A 17,101-nucleotide genomic window follows, 5' to 3' on the forward strand; every position below is an offset into this window, starting at 1 on the left:
GGGGGCGAAAGGGGGAGGGCGCTCGTGACGATGACGTTAAACGCCTGCGCTATGTTGTTATGAGTAACTATCGCCGATTGGGTGAGAGCTGTCCAATCAATTCAAACCAGAACTGGGCGTTACTTCCCGCTTCCTGCAAGCGCTTCAGAGCAAAGAAATTCCAGACCATAATACGAAATGAAATGGTAGTATTATGGGATGGTTAGGACCAGGCTAGGGGTGTAGTGGTACAAAAGTATAAGTCTCCATGGCTCTGCCCCCCCTTACCTCAAAGAACTCATACCCCCCACATCTCTTCACGTCTTCTCCGGTCTGAACAAGCACATCTCATTCAACCAAAAAGTACGAAACTCAGGACTATGGGCGACCGAGCCTTCAGCTCTGCTGCACCCCAGCCTGTGGAATGCTCTCCCTGATCTAAGGGCACCACAGACTGTGAATTCTTTTTTTTTTTTTTTTTTTTTAAAAAGGCCTGAAGACACATCTTTTTAGAAAAGCCCTTAGCTAATATCCTTTCATCTGTTTTTATATGTTGGTTTTAGCTTATTTTACTGTATATGCTAGTTTTAAATTATTTTATGATGTTACTTTTATCCTCTTTTTTTGTGTGTGCATTGTAGCACCTTGAGATCATTGATTTGATGTAAAGTGCAATTTAAATCAAATGTATCATCATTATTATTATTATTATTATTATTATTATTATTATAAGGGGTAAACTATAAATTCTGTGATCAATTGGACCACAACAGCACGGGCACTGGTAAGTTGGACCAGGATGTACCGGCGTACAGTAGGCATATATGTATTAGAGCCCAACACTCGAGACAACATGGGGAAAAACAGTGCAAGAACATAGCGGTCATAGTCTAACATTGCCTTGAATAGACTGCATAATGACATAAGGTCTTTAATAGGATACCACATTACCTAGGCTACAACACAAGTAAATATGCTATAATGGACTCAACACTAGACAGCTGAGTCACCACAGATACAGCTGAGTGCCCCCCCCCCCCTTTTTTTAAGGGAATTTTAACACATTCATGAGGTGGCTAGGCAGATGCACCAAATGTGTCAAAGAGCAAACAGGATCCTCGGCATGGCTTTCAGTAGGCCTATTTCATGCTGCTCTGACAGTCCACTTTTATTAACTGTTAAAGGGGAACTATGCAGTTTTTTTTTTAACTGTGTTTACCGTAACTGAACAGTGAGGGAAAAACAAGAAAACAGTGAAGAAACTGGCCAAACTGCATAGTTTTGCTCTTAATCTACTGTTTTTGAGTATGGAGATACTGTTTCGCAACAATAGGCCTACACACGACTCAACTGTCGTATTTCCCAGGTCCATGATAGGCTTTTTGTCACTGCATCCAGAAATGCCTCTCCCTGTAGATCAACTCGGAACTAAGTGGGTCTTTGACACTGTAAACCATTCTATTCTTTTATCCAAATCAATTTATTTCAATTTTCTAAACAAGCTTTTCTTAGACTCAGAGCTATATAGTAATTAGGTGCATACGTCCGGATTTCGGGAGGACAGTCCAGTATTCAAGCCCTTTGTCCGGACCTCTCTCGTGCGTCCTCATTTTTGTAATCATTTTTGAAAATTTAAAAAGTTAAATTTAAAAAGAAAATTAAAAAGTTAAATTTTCGTCCTTTTTTTTAATCCGAAATGAGGACAAAAAGGCAAAAGTGAGGACGCACGAGAGCCGTCCGGACGAAGGGCTCAAAAACCGGACTGTCCTCCCGAGATCCGGACGTATGGTCACCCTAATAGTAATAGTGAATGTGAGGACATTTGGTGTAACTGTTGTTGTGTACATACCAGGATGTCTAAGAGCACAGGATGTGACCATGGCACCGGCAATTACGAAAGTATGTCATCACAAATAGCACTGTGCTTTTAAGCATCTTCGCAATTGGTGGGTGTCACAGGAAGGTGATCTCCCATTGACCAAGGAGCTATAATAGCTATAAGACCGTTGGCATTTGTCATACAGGACACGGTAGTCATGGCGTCCCCTTCTCCACTACGGGACTGTGGGCTGGATCTGCAGACGGTCAAACTGGTGATCACATGCCTCTACTTTGTGTTGTTCGTCCCCGCTCTCCTGCTGAATGTCACGGCTGCTTGGATCTCCTGGAAGCTGAAGCCCAAATCTGCGTTTGTCGTCTACCTGAAGAGCCTCGTGGCGACTGACCTTCTGATGACCTTGATCATCCCGCTGAAGGCCGGTAGCGAGATGCCCGGGGCCCCTCAAGGCCTGCGAGCCTTTGCCTGCCAGTTCAGCAGCGTGTTGTTCTACCTCTGCATGTACATGAACATGATACTGATGGGGCTCATCAGCCTCGACCGCTTCTTCAAGATCGTGCAGCCGTGCGGGAGAAGGTTCGGCCACCATCCCCTGTTGGGCAAGGTGGTGGTCATCATTATGTGGACTCTCTATCTCAGTGTGAACACCATACCCACTATGGTCCTCACAAGCGGAAAGCCCCAAAACAACACTGCAGAGCTGTGCATGGCCATGAAGAGTGACCTGGGGAAGAAATACCATCATGCCATAATTATCGAATGCAACGTGATTTTTTTCGTCATATTGGTCGTTATTGGATTCTGCTACACATGCATTGCAAAAAAGGTCATTGAGTCGTACCGAAACTCTGGGAGCACAAACGAGGCGGGGAAACGAAAGATCAAAGCTCGAGTGTTTATCGTCCTGGCGGTGTTCCTGGTCTGCTTCGCCCCTTACCACATCACACGTTTCCCTTACGTCCACCGACAGGTGGAGAACAAGATTAACTGCCACTGGGCTTCACTGAAGGTGGCTAAAAGCTTCACTCTGTGGCTCTCCTCGACTAACGTCTGCCTGGACCCCGTTATCTACATAGTGCTCTGCAAAGCGTTTCGAGAGAAGTTGTATGAACTCAAGATATTTGGGCACTGGTTTACCACAGCAGCCCAGGAGATCACTGAGGACACTTCAGGGAGTTGAAAGGGAGTTCAGTACTGCGCTTACTGTACTGTTGCTGAATTGACACACATTTTGCAAGCTAAATTACTCCGTTATCTTTGGTATTGTTTTGTAGAGAATACTCTTCTGAACCTTCATTTATGATCTTGACATGAACACTTATTTTATTGAACAGTTTTGAACTTCAGGGGAAACTATTTTTATGCATATTATTTTGTATTTTGTATAATAAATCTATTTATATGAGAAATATGACTGAATTTAAAACATCATTTCTTATACTTAGAAGTATTTCAGTTCATCATCAAAGCTTAACAAACATGTTTTTATTTTCATATTTGTATAAATGCATACATTGTTATTTATGGAAGGCAGAACGGAGTCATATCACACAGGTAATAACTGTGATTAATAATCTAATGGTGTCAGTGGAGCGACTGTGGAGCAACTGTCTGACTCCCTCTCACTTACAAAACAAGCTTTCATAATCATTACTCCTGATATTGTGGAAGTCATCATTAATCGTTTGAGCAGAAAAGGGAAGTCAAGTCAAGTCAAGTCTGTTTATTTATATAGCGCATTTCACATGCACAGAGTGCAATCCAAAGCGTTCCAAAAGTAGTAGGAAGTACTCTCACAAGACAAATCTTGCAATGTGTTTAAAAAATAGACATGTCCTTAAACTTAACTGTTCCAACACCACAGTACTAGCATACAAGACAACATCTAAACTAAGAGATAAAATACGCTGAACTGATGTCTATTACTTTGATGTCCCATTTCATTCCATTTAATAGTGAATAAATATGTTTGACTCAGTATGATCTCAACTACAGTATAAAGGCCTAAATCACCTTTCAAATTACTTTTGTGTCATCTCCAATGCACTCTCCTTAACTGCTGAGCTTTCATCTGTTAACAGAGTAACAACCACCAGATTCCCGCTGAACTTAATATACTGTATGTTGATGAGAAATCTGACGTGCTAGTTGGCCTTGTTATATAGATGACACCATGAGTTTGGTTGGACTAGATCAGCTTTAGGCAAAACACCAAAATGAAAATGAAAAATAACTTAAGTTATGTGTTCAAACAACATGGTTGGTCTAACCACACATGTGCTGTGTATAGCCGCGCCAAGGGTTTGCTCGCTCTTGCACTTAAGTGTCACGTAGACGTGTGACCACGGACCAAAGAGTTTGACAGAACGCTCAAACACAGCAGACAGCACTCTGAATGCTGTCATGGCTTCTCCTTCTGCGCTTGTGGACGGTAGACTCGAGCATGTGATGGCCTATCTGTATTTTGCTCTGTTCATCCCTGCTCTTGTGCTAAACGTTGTGGCAGCCTACATCTCCTGGAAGCTGAAGGCCAAGTCAGCATTGATCGTCTACCTCAAGAGCCTTGTGGTGGCTGACTTCCTGATGACCTTGATGATCCCGCTGAAGGCTCTGAGAGATTTGCCGGGAGCTTCTGTGGCACTAATGGTGCTCGTCTGCCATGTTAGCTCATTATTCTACCTGTGTCTGCATGTGAGTATCATCCTGATGGGTCTCATCAGCCTCGACCGCTTCTTCAAGATCGTTCGGCCCGCCGGGAGACTGCTTGGCCAGAGCGCTCTGTTTGGCAGGGTGGCTGTCATCCTCATCTGGACTCTCTGGTTCAGTGTGAATACCGTACCTAACATGATATTCAACAGCGGAACGCCAAATGGCACGAAAGAGGTGTGCATGTCCTTGAAGAGTGACCTTGGGAAATGGTATCATGGAGTAGTGACTTACGAGTGCAGCGTGATCTTCCTTGTGGTGGCTGTTGTCATCGGATTCTGCTACTTGGGCATAATGAAGAGGGTCATTGAGTCACACAGGAGGTCAGGGAACAGGGACGTAAAGGGGAAGCGAAAGATCAAAGCTCGAGTGTTTATCGTCCTGGCGGTGTTCCTGGTCTGCTTCGCCCCTTACCACATCATACGGATTCCTTACGTTAGCCATCAGATGGAGAATGAGAGAACTGACTCCTGGGCTTCCTTTCACGCAGCCAAGATAATCACTCTGTGGATGGCAGCTACCAATGTCTGCCTGGACCCACTCATCTACTTTCTGCTATGCAAAGCCTTCCGGAAGAAACTCTATGAATTCAAGATACTCATTCAATGGTCTTCTACTTCATACCAGGTCAATAGCCAAGAGGTTCATCTGTGAGAAAAGGGCTTCTCCTTCTCTCACAGTTTGGTAGATTGTAAACAACTGACAGATGATCTTTGTATTCTAATATTTTGTGAGGATTCTAAGGTAGCTATGATTTGGTGACTGTTATATGCAATCCTACAATATAACCTACAGTATCCTTTAACCTTTAATATGTTATGTTAGATAAAAATCTTACATCTTCTTTTCTGATGGAAACATTTAAAAGTAAAATTAAATATGTTGTACATATTTTTTTTATTCATTTCTGCATGTAAAAAAATTATCTATGCAATGGAATAGACATATAGAAAACAAAAATATAACCAGTCCTGATACACAGTGTGCTCAATCATTTCAGCAGGAAAAGAAATCACTTTCACCCTGAAACAAATGATTTTATGCTTATGTTTAATTCAGCTATCAAAGTTAGGTGATCAATACTTACCAGAGTTTAATTGAAAGGATTTTAAAGAGACAGGTTGAGGCACTCGGGAAGGACAACAGACAGGCTCTGACTGTGCATGACATAGGAGGACATACTGTAATGTGCTAAATCCATTATGGACAAACTAAAGCTAATTTAATTATATGGTACGCCATTTTCTTAATTCAATAATGTTATACACATAGCCTGACTAACACCACACCACTTCTCTATTGAGAATGTGTCTAGACCCTGTAAGTCCATATTCCATTTCCAAGGGCCATAGCCAGTGAACTGGAAACACATCTTTCTTCCCAAAGGAAAATGTAGTCTCGAAAATATCTTTTTGTGTGTGTGTCTGTCATGAGAAAAATAGATCAGGTTTTATTTAAATCTGAGGGAACCTTATGAGAAATCAAAGTATTTTGAGATCTCATGTTGAACTGAGATTGGACATGGGGGAGGACAACAACTTTCTGTTTCCCAGCTGTGAAATAGCCTTCCTCTTAGCTAAGCTAAGTTTAACTTCAGATCTGAAAATATCTGTTTTCTTCTCATTCTATTCCTAGGGGTCCCTTCTTCGAAGAAACAAGTGAGCTCTCCTCTCCAGTATTGCTTTCCTATCTGTTATCGGTTTTTAAACCATTTAGTTATTTATACACTTTCAAAGAAAAAAACACCTTTGTGTTTCTTGGTGTTTTGGGCCCCCAACATTGTCTTCAAGGCTGCCTGGAAGGCGCTAGGGTTAGGCATGGGTTAAGGTTAGGGAGAAGGTTAGGATAAGGTTTAGGGTTAGGGTTAAGGTTAGAATAAGGTTTAGGATTAGGGTTAGGCATGGGTTAAGGTTAGGGAGAGGGTTAGGATAAGGTTTAGGATTAGGGTTAGGCATGGGTTAAGGTTAGGGAGAAGGTTAGGATACGGTTTTGGATTAGGGTTAGGCATGGGTTAAGGTTAGGGAGAAGGTTATGATAAGGTTTAGGATTAGGGTTAGGCATGGGTTAAGGTTAGGGAGAAGGTTAGGATAAGGTTTAGGATTAGGTGCCTTGGAGTCAACGGTGACAGCGCTTCCTGGAAGACGACGTTGGGGACCCAAAACACCATCGAGCCACATTTGTTGTTTGTTATACCACCGCTTGGTCAAATTTCCTATTGTGACGCGCTATTTGGAACGTGCATTATTTTTCGATAATACGTACGGCTATGAAGTAGTTCCTTTTTTTGGGCTTATCACACTTGAATATCAATTCGCCAATGTGAATGTAATGGTAAAAACAGCAACGTTGTATCTAAGACAGCGGCAATATAAATGAAAATGATAGTAGCAGTGGTATAAGCGGGATAATCAACTCCACGCCGTGCGTTTTATAGGAAAACAATGCACTTATCGTAGCCTGCGGCGTTGGGACCTTATTGCCACTTCCAATGTGCAATATTTTCCTATAAAACGCACAGCGCGTCGTTGATTATCCCTTACATAATGATGCCACCGGTGCAGCCTTTGGCTGTGTACAAGACTGAGGTTCTGAGTAGGGTGTGGTGTGCATATTGAATATACTTTGGGCTCAGGGTGTGTTGTGCATATCGGGGTGTGGTGTGCATATCAGGGTGTGGTGTGCATATTAGGACATCCTCTGGGCTCAGAATCAGGTGGTCTCACAGAGCCGGTGAAAAGGCATCAGCTCTCGAGAAAATCTGTCAAGTTTGTAGGAACTGCAGAGTTAGATCTTTGACATCAGATGCCATCTCCATAAAGGCCAACCACCCCACCGACACACACACACACACCTTTTTTGTTGTGCCTTCCTGCATTGCTTGTTCATGGTCCCTTACCCACCTCTCTCTCTCTCTCAATTCAATTCAATTCAAATATGCTTTATTGGCATGACAAACCATATGGTGCATTGCCAAAGCGTTCACAGGAATACAGTAATAATAATGATTAAACAAATCAATAAAAAAATAAATAAATAAATAAATACAAATAATATAAGCATATTATATTATCTCTCTCTCTCTCTCTCTCCCTCTCTCTCTCTCTCCCCCCCTCTCTCTCTCTCTCTCTCTCTCTCTCTCTCTGCCCCTATACAGTGTTGCCGCTTATTAGAAGCAACTTGGGCTTGTTTTTTTGTGTAGTTGCAGGTTGTGGTTTTGGAGGCATGTTTTTATGCGGGCGCTTCTTCTTGTCTTGGTTTGTGTCTGTTGTTTCTGCGTATAATCAATGCAGTGCCTACACGTACACAGAGGGCATTTTAAACATATGCCTCTGCGTCGACTCTACGCTGTAACTGTAGGCTCCTCTAACATGACCGGCCCAAAAATCGTCAGGAGTTCGGGGAGGGGATGCTAACTATTTGGTAATGGGTCGCTTTTTTGGGCTTATTTCCGGAGACCTGCTGCTTGTTGCTCATGTGACCTGGCAACACTGTCCTTATGTCACCCCTCAGTACAGCTGAGGCTGGGAGATCACATGGCTGTCTCACACCTTCATCGTCTGCTGAACCTGCATCAGTTTCTAACACATTTAGTGGTCAGTTACGCACCCACCACAACCACCTCTCACGTCTCACTTCAATTATAGTATAGTGTGTTTAAGTTCCTAAAAGTCACGTGGGCAGTGGGCATGGTTAATGTGTTAGATGTTTCTGATAGGCTCTGTTACCTGGGCCAGTGGTACCACCCCGTCCTGGGCTAGTGTGTGTGTGTCACACGTGTGTGTGAGATTACGAGAAAATACTTGTGTGAGTTGGAGCTCCTATTCGTGGGGGTAAAAGTGTTCTTGTGGTGTGGCTGTGGCCGACAACAGTCAAGATTAAAAGTACCGGTTAACGGTTAACTGTCTCATCATTGGCGCGGAACGTTACAATAGTGTTATGGACCAGAGGACTAAAGAGTTCAGATGTTCAAACTCACCAGACAGCTCTCAGAGGTCATGGACTGATCATCAGACAGCTCTCAGAGGTCATGGACTGATCACCAGACAGCTCTCAGAGGTCATGCACTGATCACCAGACAGCTCAGAGGTCATGGACTGATCACCAGACAGCTCTCAGAGGTCATGGACTGATCACCAGACAGCTCTCAGAGGTCATGGACTGATCACCAGACAGCTCTCAGAGGTCATGGACTGATCACCAGACAGCTCTCAGAGGTCATGGACTGATCACACAACGTGTGCTGTGGAAAAAGGTGTGGGTGAGGATGCTTAGCTGCTGGACAGGGTGATTATTAATAACAACATTTATTATTTATTAATTTTCTTTAAAAAGACACGTACCGTCACCAATTTCCCACCAATCACACCAAGGGCTTGCACGCACTTGCACTTTTCTGTCACGTACACATGTGACCACAGACCAAAGAGTTTGACAGAACGCTCAAACACAGCAGACAGCACTCTGAAGTCATGGCATCTCCTCCTCCGCTTGTGGACTGTGGACAATGGACTGTGAATATGGAGTTCTTCCACCAGGTGATGGCCTGTCTCTATTTTGGCCTGTTCATCCCTGCTATTGTGCTAAACGTTGTGACGTCCTTCATCTCCTGGAAGCTGAAGGTCAAATCTGCATTCATCGTCTACCTGAAGAGCCTTGTGGTGGCTGACTTCCTGATGACCTTGATGATCCCACTGAAGGCTCTGAGCGATTTGCCGGGAGCTTCTCTGGGGTTAAAGGTGCTCGGCTGCCATATTAGCTCATTATTCTACTTTTGTCTGTACATGAGTATCATACTGATGGGTCTCATCAGCCTCGACCGCTTCTTCAAGATCGTTCGGCCCGCTGGGAGACTGCTTGGCCAGAGCGCTCTGTTTGGCAGGGTGGCTGTCATCATTGTCTGGACTCTCTTGCTCAGTGTGAATACCGTACCTAACATGATATTCAACAGTGGAAAGCCTACAAATGACTCAGCAGAGGTGTGCATGTCCATGAAGAGTGAGCTTGGGAAGCGCTATCATAAAGTGGTGACCTACGATTGCTTCGGGATTTTCCTGGTTGTCTCTGCCGTCATGGGACTCTGTTACACATGCATCTCAAAGAGGGTCATCACGTCGCACCGAACATCGGGGAGCACGGCCGTAGAGGGACGACGAAAGATCAAAGCGCGAGTGTTTGTCGTCCTGGCCGTGTTCCTGGTCTGCTTCGCCCCCTACCACATCGTACGCATCTTTTATGCCCCAACGCAAGAGGAGAATAAGCTCAGCTGCCACTGGGCGTTACTGAAGGTGGCTAAAAGCGTCACGCTGTGGCTCGCCACCACCAACGTCTGTCTGGACCCCCTCATCTACATACTGCTGTGCAAAGCCTTTCGGGATAAGTTCTATGAGTACAAGATATTTGGACAATGGACTTCCATTACCACAGCACTTTGAAAGGGCCTCTACTTATGTGAGTTTGACGCTGCATCCTTTAGCTTGTTAGCATGATACTGGGGTAGTGGTAGTGTAGTGGCTAAGGAGCTGGGCTAGTGTGCAGTAGCCTGAAAGTCATCAGCTCTATTACCGGCTTCCACTGCTGTGCCTTTGAGCAAGGTACTTAACCCCAAGTTGCTCTGAGGACAATGTAGTCCCTTGTAATATAGCTGACATGTGTAAGTCACTTTAAGCAAAAAAGTGTCTGCTAAATGTAATGTAATCTAATGTTATGTTATGTGATACACAACCTGGGACAGAGGAAATAGCAGACAATCTGACACAGTTCTACGGTACTCAAACTTAAAACTCTCATGCCTTTTTTCATAGTCTCTCACTGTCTGGTGCCATCGCAGGGTATATCGAATAAGCTTGAGTTTTTAAACTTCTCTCATCGCAGAGTATATCAAATAAAGCTTGAGTTTTTAAACTGAGTACGACTACTTGTACTGTATGCTTACCAACACCAAGTGAAATACAAGTACTGAAATATGATCTGCTGTAGCAGTGGTTAATAACAGTAGGCTACCACTAACACTAACATATGTTATCTGAATTTGTTTGGAATTGAGATAAAGACATTATGTGAACATAAGTCAAGAGTTAAGTCCTTATAGAGATGAGTGCTGGTTTAAAAATATCTAGTAACGTTGACACATGGGTTTGAATGGCACATGTACCTCTCGTTACAACGTATTTGCCACGTATGTGACACTTAAAGCCCAGGGACTTCACATATGGTTTTGTTGTGACTTTATATGATACAGTACAACAGCTCAGGAACTGCATGTTTTTTTTTTCACATCTACATTCATGCGCATACTGCACTGCTCATTTTAGCTGAGAAAAAAAAGAGGTCCTTTCACACTGTAATCTCTAAAATATGTTTATTTGAGCTAAGACAGTTACATGATTACTACAACATGATGGCCACAGCTCTGCCTGAGGGGAAGGACAAGAGACAGAGCTATCAAACTAATCCTGTGTGCTTCATCTCAACAAAAGGCACATTGACATTTTTCAGATTCACCATGACAAAATACAAACAAATTTTAGTAAACAGCTCAGTCAAATGGGGTTTGAGTGATAGCTGTAGACTACAAAGAAAGAGAGAGGAAATTATGTTCTATTCACATGCCACTGATATCCAATACATGGGGAAAATGTAGAGTGTGGATACACACCAAAAAGCTTATATGACTGACATTAGAGGCTCTGAAGACATTTTAAAAAGTGTATAAATGTTAATAGCAAAAGAAAAGTCCAAAATACAACAGCAATGTTATAACAATCCTACAAAAAAAGTCAAAATGTTTTAGTAATTGCTTCACATATCATTACTGCAGAGAAAATAGAAATCTATTAAACATTACAAAACATGCCACTGACGTTGGTGTCCATCTTAACTCAACACTTCCAGATGGCAGGTTTGTGTACAAATGCTCATGGTGTGACTGACTGAGTAATAAGCGTCCTTTAAAAATCCAACCAACGGTAGGAAAGGACGGAAAATGATGCACCAAAACAACTCTTTTCTTGCTCTCCTCACCCAACTACTACCTCACATGATTTGTTTATTTATGCCACTGCTAAAAACTGAGGTAAAATAGTGGATTCCACTTCATCCTGGGTGCAAATGTATCTATCATCTGTCATCTATTTTCAACTTAAAACTTAAAAAAAACCCCTAAAAACTCCACTTCCTCACTTTACATCAGCACCCAGAAGCTCAGTGTGTGAGAGCAACACGTCTACCTCTGTCCTGAGCCAACTGCCCTTCCTGGTTGAAAGCCCTTGGAAGTACGTATGTGCGATACAGAACTTGTGCGTTTTGCGTCGTGTTTTTGGAGTGAAGCTGTACATAGTGTATAGAGGTTGTGCATACGTTCTAAGAGGCACTGGTTCTACGAGGACGGCGGCTCCACACAAGAGAACAACTGTTTTAAGAGAGCACCGCTGAGAGTGGTGGTGAGAACGTATTTGTGCGTTTTTTTTTTTTTTTTTTTACTGAGTACGGTTCCTCATGGAGACAGAGGTTGCGAGTTGAAGCTGAGGTCAAAGGTTAGGGTTGCGTTGTCATAGAAACAGGACAGCTGACTTCAGTTTGACTTTCGTCCACGCTGGGACAAATGCCATAAGTGTGCGGAATGGCTTAAATCTCCATGACAATGTGAGTCAAAACAAAAAACAAACAAACAATAAAAACAATCAAAACAAACAAAACAGCACAGGCTGCTTAACCACTGGCCTCAAAATGGACGGCAGGGTCGAGTGTTTATAGGGGCCTCGGCCAGACGCTAGATGAAGAGCACACTCCTCTCACGGCTGCATATTAACAGATATTGACCGTAGGACTCGAGGCCGAGCACACTGAAGATAGTTAACTCTGCTGTCCGCATCTGCTTTCGCTACGGGCTCTTCTGCTTACAGCTCTGAGGCTGATCATTTATGGCAACGTTTATGGCCACAGGATTCTATATACCGTAATTTCCCGACTATTAGCCGCGGCTTATACATTGATTTTGCATAATTTCCTTAGCTATGGTGTTAATACACGGGGACAGTTAATATGGTATCAATATGGTTTTGTTTGTTTTAACTGGCATAAAACACTGTCCTGCGGCTTATACACAATGCGGCTTATGTGCGGGAAATTACTGTATAAAGACAGTCTAGATGCCTGCCACCACAATGTTTCAACACGTGCTCATCTGCCGCAGGGGGAAGTTGGAAAAAACGAACTTAAAAAGTATGTCATGCAACTTGAGCATGAACAACAGTAGCATTTAAAACAACATAAAAAAAAACTGAAATATTTGTATTGAAAAGCTGAGCTACACGAGTTGCATGGGTAACGCATCTTATTAATAAAAACAATAACCCTTTTAGAGATTAAAGGATATACAGTAGGATATAATGTATGTGTGTATAAACATATAAAGGATGTATGGATGAAGAACAGTAGCTTGTTTGTGCAATATAACTTGAAAAAGATGCAAGACAGTCTGTGAAAATGTATACTGTATCATGGTTGAAAAATCCATCATGGTAGCCAACACCTGATCTCCCACCAATCCTTCAGCTGTCGGTCATCGGTTGGCTGGACAGGAGAAGATAGGGGGGCTGGACTCTGCTTCAGGTGAGGGAGGAGATGGGGGTGAGGGGGGGGGTGGGGGTGGACGCTGCTTCAGGTGAGAGGGGAGATGGGTCAGGTGGGGGGGGAGATGGCTGCTTCAGGTGAGGGGGGGGGGGGGGGGGGCGGGGGTGGACACTGCTTCAGGTGAGGGGGAGATGGACGCTGCTGGATGCTGCTTCAGGTTAGGGGGAGATGGGGGGGTGGACGGGGGTGGACGCTGCTTCAGGTTGGGGGGGGGGCGGGGGTGGACGGGGGTGGACGCTGCTTCAGGTTGGGGGGGGGCGGGGGTGGACGGGGGTGGACGCTGCTTCAGGTTGGGGGGGGGGCGGGGGTGGACGCTGCTTCAGGTGGGGGGGGGGGGGGTGGACGCTGCTGGATGCTGCTTCAGGTTAGGGGGAGATGGGGGGGGGGGGCGGGGGTGGACGCTGCTTCAGGTGAGGGGGGGCAGGGGTGGACGCTGCTTCAGGTGAGGGGGGGCAGGGGTGGACGCTGCTTCAGGTGGGGGGGGGGACGCTGCTTCAGGTGAGGGGGGAGATGTGGCCGAGGTCTCGTCCCACTGGATCAGGTGGCCGGAGGAGAAACGGGTCTTTCATCAGAGCTGGGGGAGATTAAGAGCTGTTACATTACACATGCAATATACTGTATGTACCACACACACACACACACACACACACACAGACACACACACACACACACACACACACACACACACACACACACACACTCACACTCACTCACACTCACACTCACACTCACACTCACAAACACACTCGCTCACACACACAGAGACACACACACTCACAGACACACACACACACACACACACACACACACACACACACACACACACACACACACACACACACACACACACAAACACACACACAAACACACACACTCACAGACACAGAGACACACACACTCACAGACACATGCAAACCCAAAGAATATACATGTATACCTAAAACCTTTACGGTCAGAAAACACAAGCGAAGCACACAATCTGACACACAGTTGAATCCAAATATTAATGTAATACGCACTCATGGAGTCACATAATCCGGGCGTGGCTCCCAGGATGGGGTCTCGGTCAGTTAACAGCTTGCTGCGCTGCCCCGACATCAGATCCAAGTCATCGGGACACTCAGAGTCAATCAAATAATTCTGCAGGAAGAGTGACAGACTAGACTCAGAGCCAATCAAATACTTCTACAGAAAGAGTGACAGACTAGACTCAGAGTCAATCACATAGTTCTGCAGAAAGAGTGACAGACTAGACTCAGAGCCAATCAAATACTTCTACAGAAAGAGTGAGTGACAGACTAGACTCAGAGTCAATCACATAGTTCTGCAGAAAGAGTGACAGACTAGACTCAGAGCCAATCAAATACTTCTACAGAAAGAGTGAGTGACAGACTAGACTCAGAGTCAATCACATAGTTCTGCAGAAAGAGTGACAGACTAGACTCAGAGTCAATCACATAGTTCTGCAGAAACAGTGGCAGACTTGGTTTTTGTGTTTTGCTTTTGCATGCACAATGTAGCTTTGTCATCCAAATCAAGTCAGGAACTCTAACTAGCTTACTAATTCTGGGCAAAAACAATCTAATATATCTTTAAACACAAAGACTTGCCCTTTGACTCTAAGTGGTGAGCAAAGTGCTACGATGGAGGCTGACCAATTCACCAGCATGTTCTGTGACTCTAAATAATGTGTGACTCTAAGTAATTGTGTGACTAAGTAGTGTGCAGTGCTAACACGGTGGTTGACTAATTCACTAGCGTGTTGTGTGACTCTAAGTTGTGTGCAGTGCTAACACGGTGGCTGACTGCTTCACCAGCATGTTCTGTGACTCGAAGTAATTGTGTGACTAGTGTGCAGAGCTCTAACATGGTGGCTAACTAATTCACTAGCATGTTGTGTGACTAAGTAGTGTGCAGAGCTCTAACATGGTGGCTGACTAATTCACTAGCATGTTGTGTAGGTAAGTAAGTAAGTAAGTAAAATGTATTTATAAAGCACATTTACACACAGCATAAGCTGACCAAAGTGCTGTACAGTGAAAGACTAAAAAGGACACAAAATAATATAAAGTAATACAAAGAACATTTGCCAAGACATAGATAGTGAAATAATAACATTCAAGACAGGACAGGACAGTGTGTGACTAAGTAGTGTGCAGTGCTAACACGTGACTGACTGCTTCACCAGCATGTTGGTGTGACTGTATTGTGTGGCTAGTGTGCAGAGCGCTAAGATGGTGGCTAGCTGCCTCACCAGCATGTTGTGGGTCAGCAGCAGCTCCTCCTCTATGGGGCTGTTCCTCTGCCGCTTCTCCCACTTCTGCACCAGAGAGGGCAAGTCCTCCTTCACCTCATAGGCCCTGGACAAGCACACCGAAGGCACACACACGTTACCAGGCGTGCTGAAGGATCTTGGGTAAAGCCACACACACGTTACCAGCCGTGCTGAAAGATCTTAGGTAAAGCCACACACGTTATCAACCGTAGAGTTGCTTGATATTGGTGAAAATTATTGTCACGATTATTAAACATGATTACTCAGTGATAGAAAACTATCATCCATTTTAAAAACTTTTTTAATTGAATTTTAAATGTAATCAGGTGAAGATACATGTAAAAAGATAATGCATACAACAACTCCAAACAAATAAAAAGGAGAGCACTGTTATGAAACTGAAAGTAGCAAAATAATCATTATATTTCGATTATGTTATTTTCAAAATTGTCGGAAGTTGTAATCACAATTCATCAATCATTTGTACAGACGTGATCAACTGTGCTGAAAGATCTTTGCTAAAGCAACACACATGAACAAAACAGCAATTCACTTCCTGAAACTGTCACTAGGCAACCACCACTGCAAACATGAGCGAGTGCTCTAAATTATGTCAGGCTGTGTTTCCATCACAACCGTTGAGTGGCATTATGGGATGTGAGCTACAGTATATGGGGACCTGTACATTACATTGGTTACATGGTTACATTTAGTGGAAGAGAGTACATGGAAGCATGCATGAGTGGTAACTGGAGTCTGATATAACTGTTGTAAACGCAACACAGTAAACAATTGTTAAAGCAAATACACATTTTTGAACACGCCAAACACCACATCAGCCCACCTGGCTATGCTGTACCTGGCTCTGCACACTGTTTCATTGCAGCCCGGCCCCGACTAACACACCATGGGTGCCTCTCATTTGGGCTTTTATACGTCCTCCCTCGCTCCTCGGGCTTCCATCCTCACTGATCTACATAAAGAATGATGGGGCGGCAACAATGGCATAGTCTATCCAGTGTTGGTTATAGATCAGTGGGAACGCCCCTCGAGGATCGAGGGGAGATGTTGAGAGGCACCCCCTGTTATTAAACCTCTTCCTCTATGACTGCGCTGTGGCTCACCTCTTCCTGGATGGGGCCGGGGGGGCCGGGGGGGCCGGGGGGGCGGGGCCCAGGGCTGGGGGGGGCAGGCTGAGGCGGTCTGCCTCGGCCAAGTGCGTCAGAGCCGTCAGCTGGAAGTCATCGTCCATGGAGATGTATGGGGCCAGCATGTCCAGATCCATCTCGTCCGTAATCTGAACCACAACAAAGCAATCGTCATCTCAAAGCATGTTGTTCAATGTATATTATATTGCTTTACTAGATTCATATTGTATTCATCAATTCAATGGTCATCTAAAAGCATGTTGTTCAATGTATATTATATTGTTTTATTAGATTCATATTGTATTTATCAATTTAATGGTCATCTAAAAGTATGTTGTTCAATGTATATTGTTTTAATAGATTCGTATAGTATTTATGAATTCAATAGATACATGTAGCTTAATATATTCTCCAAACATTTAAAAACGATGATATTTAAAACATCATCTATATTCATGAACACGCTGGTTTGGTTTATTTGGTCTCATACAGTATATATGCTCACTGACGTGGTGGAAAACACAG

At 43.9% G+C, this 17,101-nt stretch overlaps 4 protein-coding genes across 6 annotated transcripts in view; 3 read left to right on the top strand and 1 right to left on the bottom strand.

Annotated features, from left to right (window-relative positions):
* Window positions 1-1,947: 1,947 nt before the first annotated feature.
* Window positions 1,948-3,202, top strand: LOC134099764 (P2Y purinoceptor 13-like). Its single transcript, XM_062552751.1, has one exon. It carries the CDS (start codon window positions 2,016-2,018, stop codon window positions 2,994-2,996), a length of 981 nt encoding a protein of 326 aa, XP_062408735.1. The 5' UTR covers window positions 1,948-2,015; the 3' UTR covers window positions 2,997-3,202.
* Window positions 3,203-4,219: 1,017 nt separating this feature from the next.
* LOC134099250 (P2Y purinoceptor 13-like) lies at window positions 4,220-5,176 on the top strand. The gene has a single exon (XM_062552039.1). The coding sequence runs from the start codon at window positions 4,220-4,222 to the stop codon at window positions 5,174-5,176; it is 957 nt and encodes a 318-aa protein (XP_062408023.1).
* A 3,863-nt stretch (window positions 5,177-9,039) lies between these two features.
* Window positions 9,040-9,954, top strand: LOC134099251 (P2Y purinoceptor 13-like). Its single transcript, XM_062552041.1, has one exon. The coding sequence runs from the start codon at window positions 9,040-9,042 to the stop codon at window positions 9,952-9,954; it is 915 nt and encodes a 304-aa protein (XP_062408025.1).
* Window positions 9,955-13,585: 3,631 nt separating this feature from the next.
* Window positions 13,586-17,101, bottom strand: part of hif1al (hypoxia inducible factor 1 subunit alpha, like) — a 23,559-nt gene continuing 20,043 nt past the window's right edge. For all 3 annotated transcript variants that reach the window (XM_062552137.1, XM_062552136.1, XM_062552138.1), the window contains exons 12-15: window positions 16,553-16,725; window positions 15,408-15,513; window positions 14,173-14,293; window positions 13,586-13,727 (exon numbers count right to left, since the gene is read on the bottom strand). In XM_062552137.1, the coding sequence (XP_062408121.1) occupies window positions 13,648-13,727; window positions 14,173-14,293; window positions 15,408-15,513; window positions 16,553-16,725 (480 nt within the window). In that variant the 3' untranslated portion in view covers window positions 13,586-13,647. The remainder of the gene's footprint in view (window positions 13,728-14,172; window positions 14,294-15,407; window positions 15,514-16,552; window positions 16,726-17,101) is intronic.

This window comes from Sardina pilchardus, chromosome 13, assembly GCF_963854185.1.
Source record: "Sardina pilchardus chromosome 13, fSarPil1.1, whole genome shotgun sequence".
NCBI classification, from domain to species: Eukaryota; Metazoa; Chordata; class Actinopteri; order Clupeiformes; family Clupeidae; genus Sardina; species Sardina pilchardus.

What these genes read in the sequence shown, in the direction of transcription:
- LOC134099764 (XM_062552751.1), top strand. Translation starts at nt 2,016, where the DNA reads ATGGCGTCCCCTTCTCCACTACGGGACTGTGGGCTGGATCTGCAGACG.
- LOC134099250 (XM_062552039.1), top strand. Translation starts at nt 4,220, where the DNA reads ATGGCTTCTCCTTCTGCGCTTGTGGACGGTAGACTCGAGCATGTGATG.
- LOC134099251 (XM_062552041.1), top strand. Translation starts at nt 9,040, where the DNA reads ATGGAGTTCTTCCACCAGGTGATGGCCTGTCTCTATTTTGGCCTGTTC.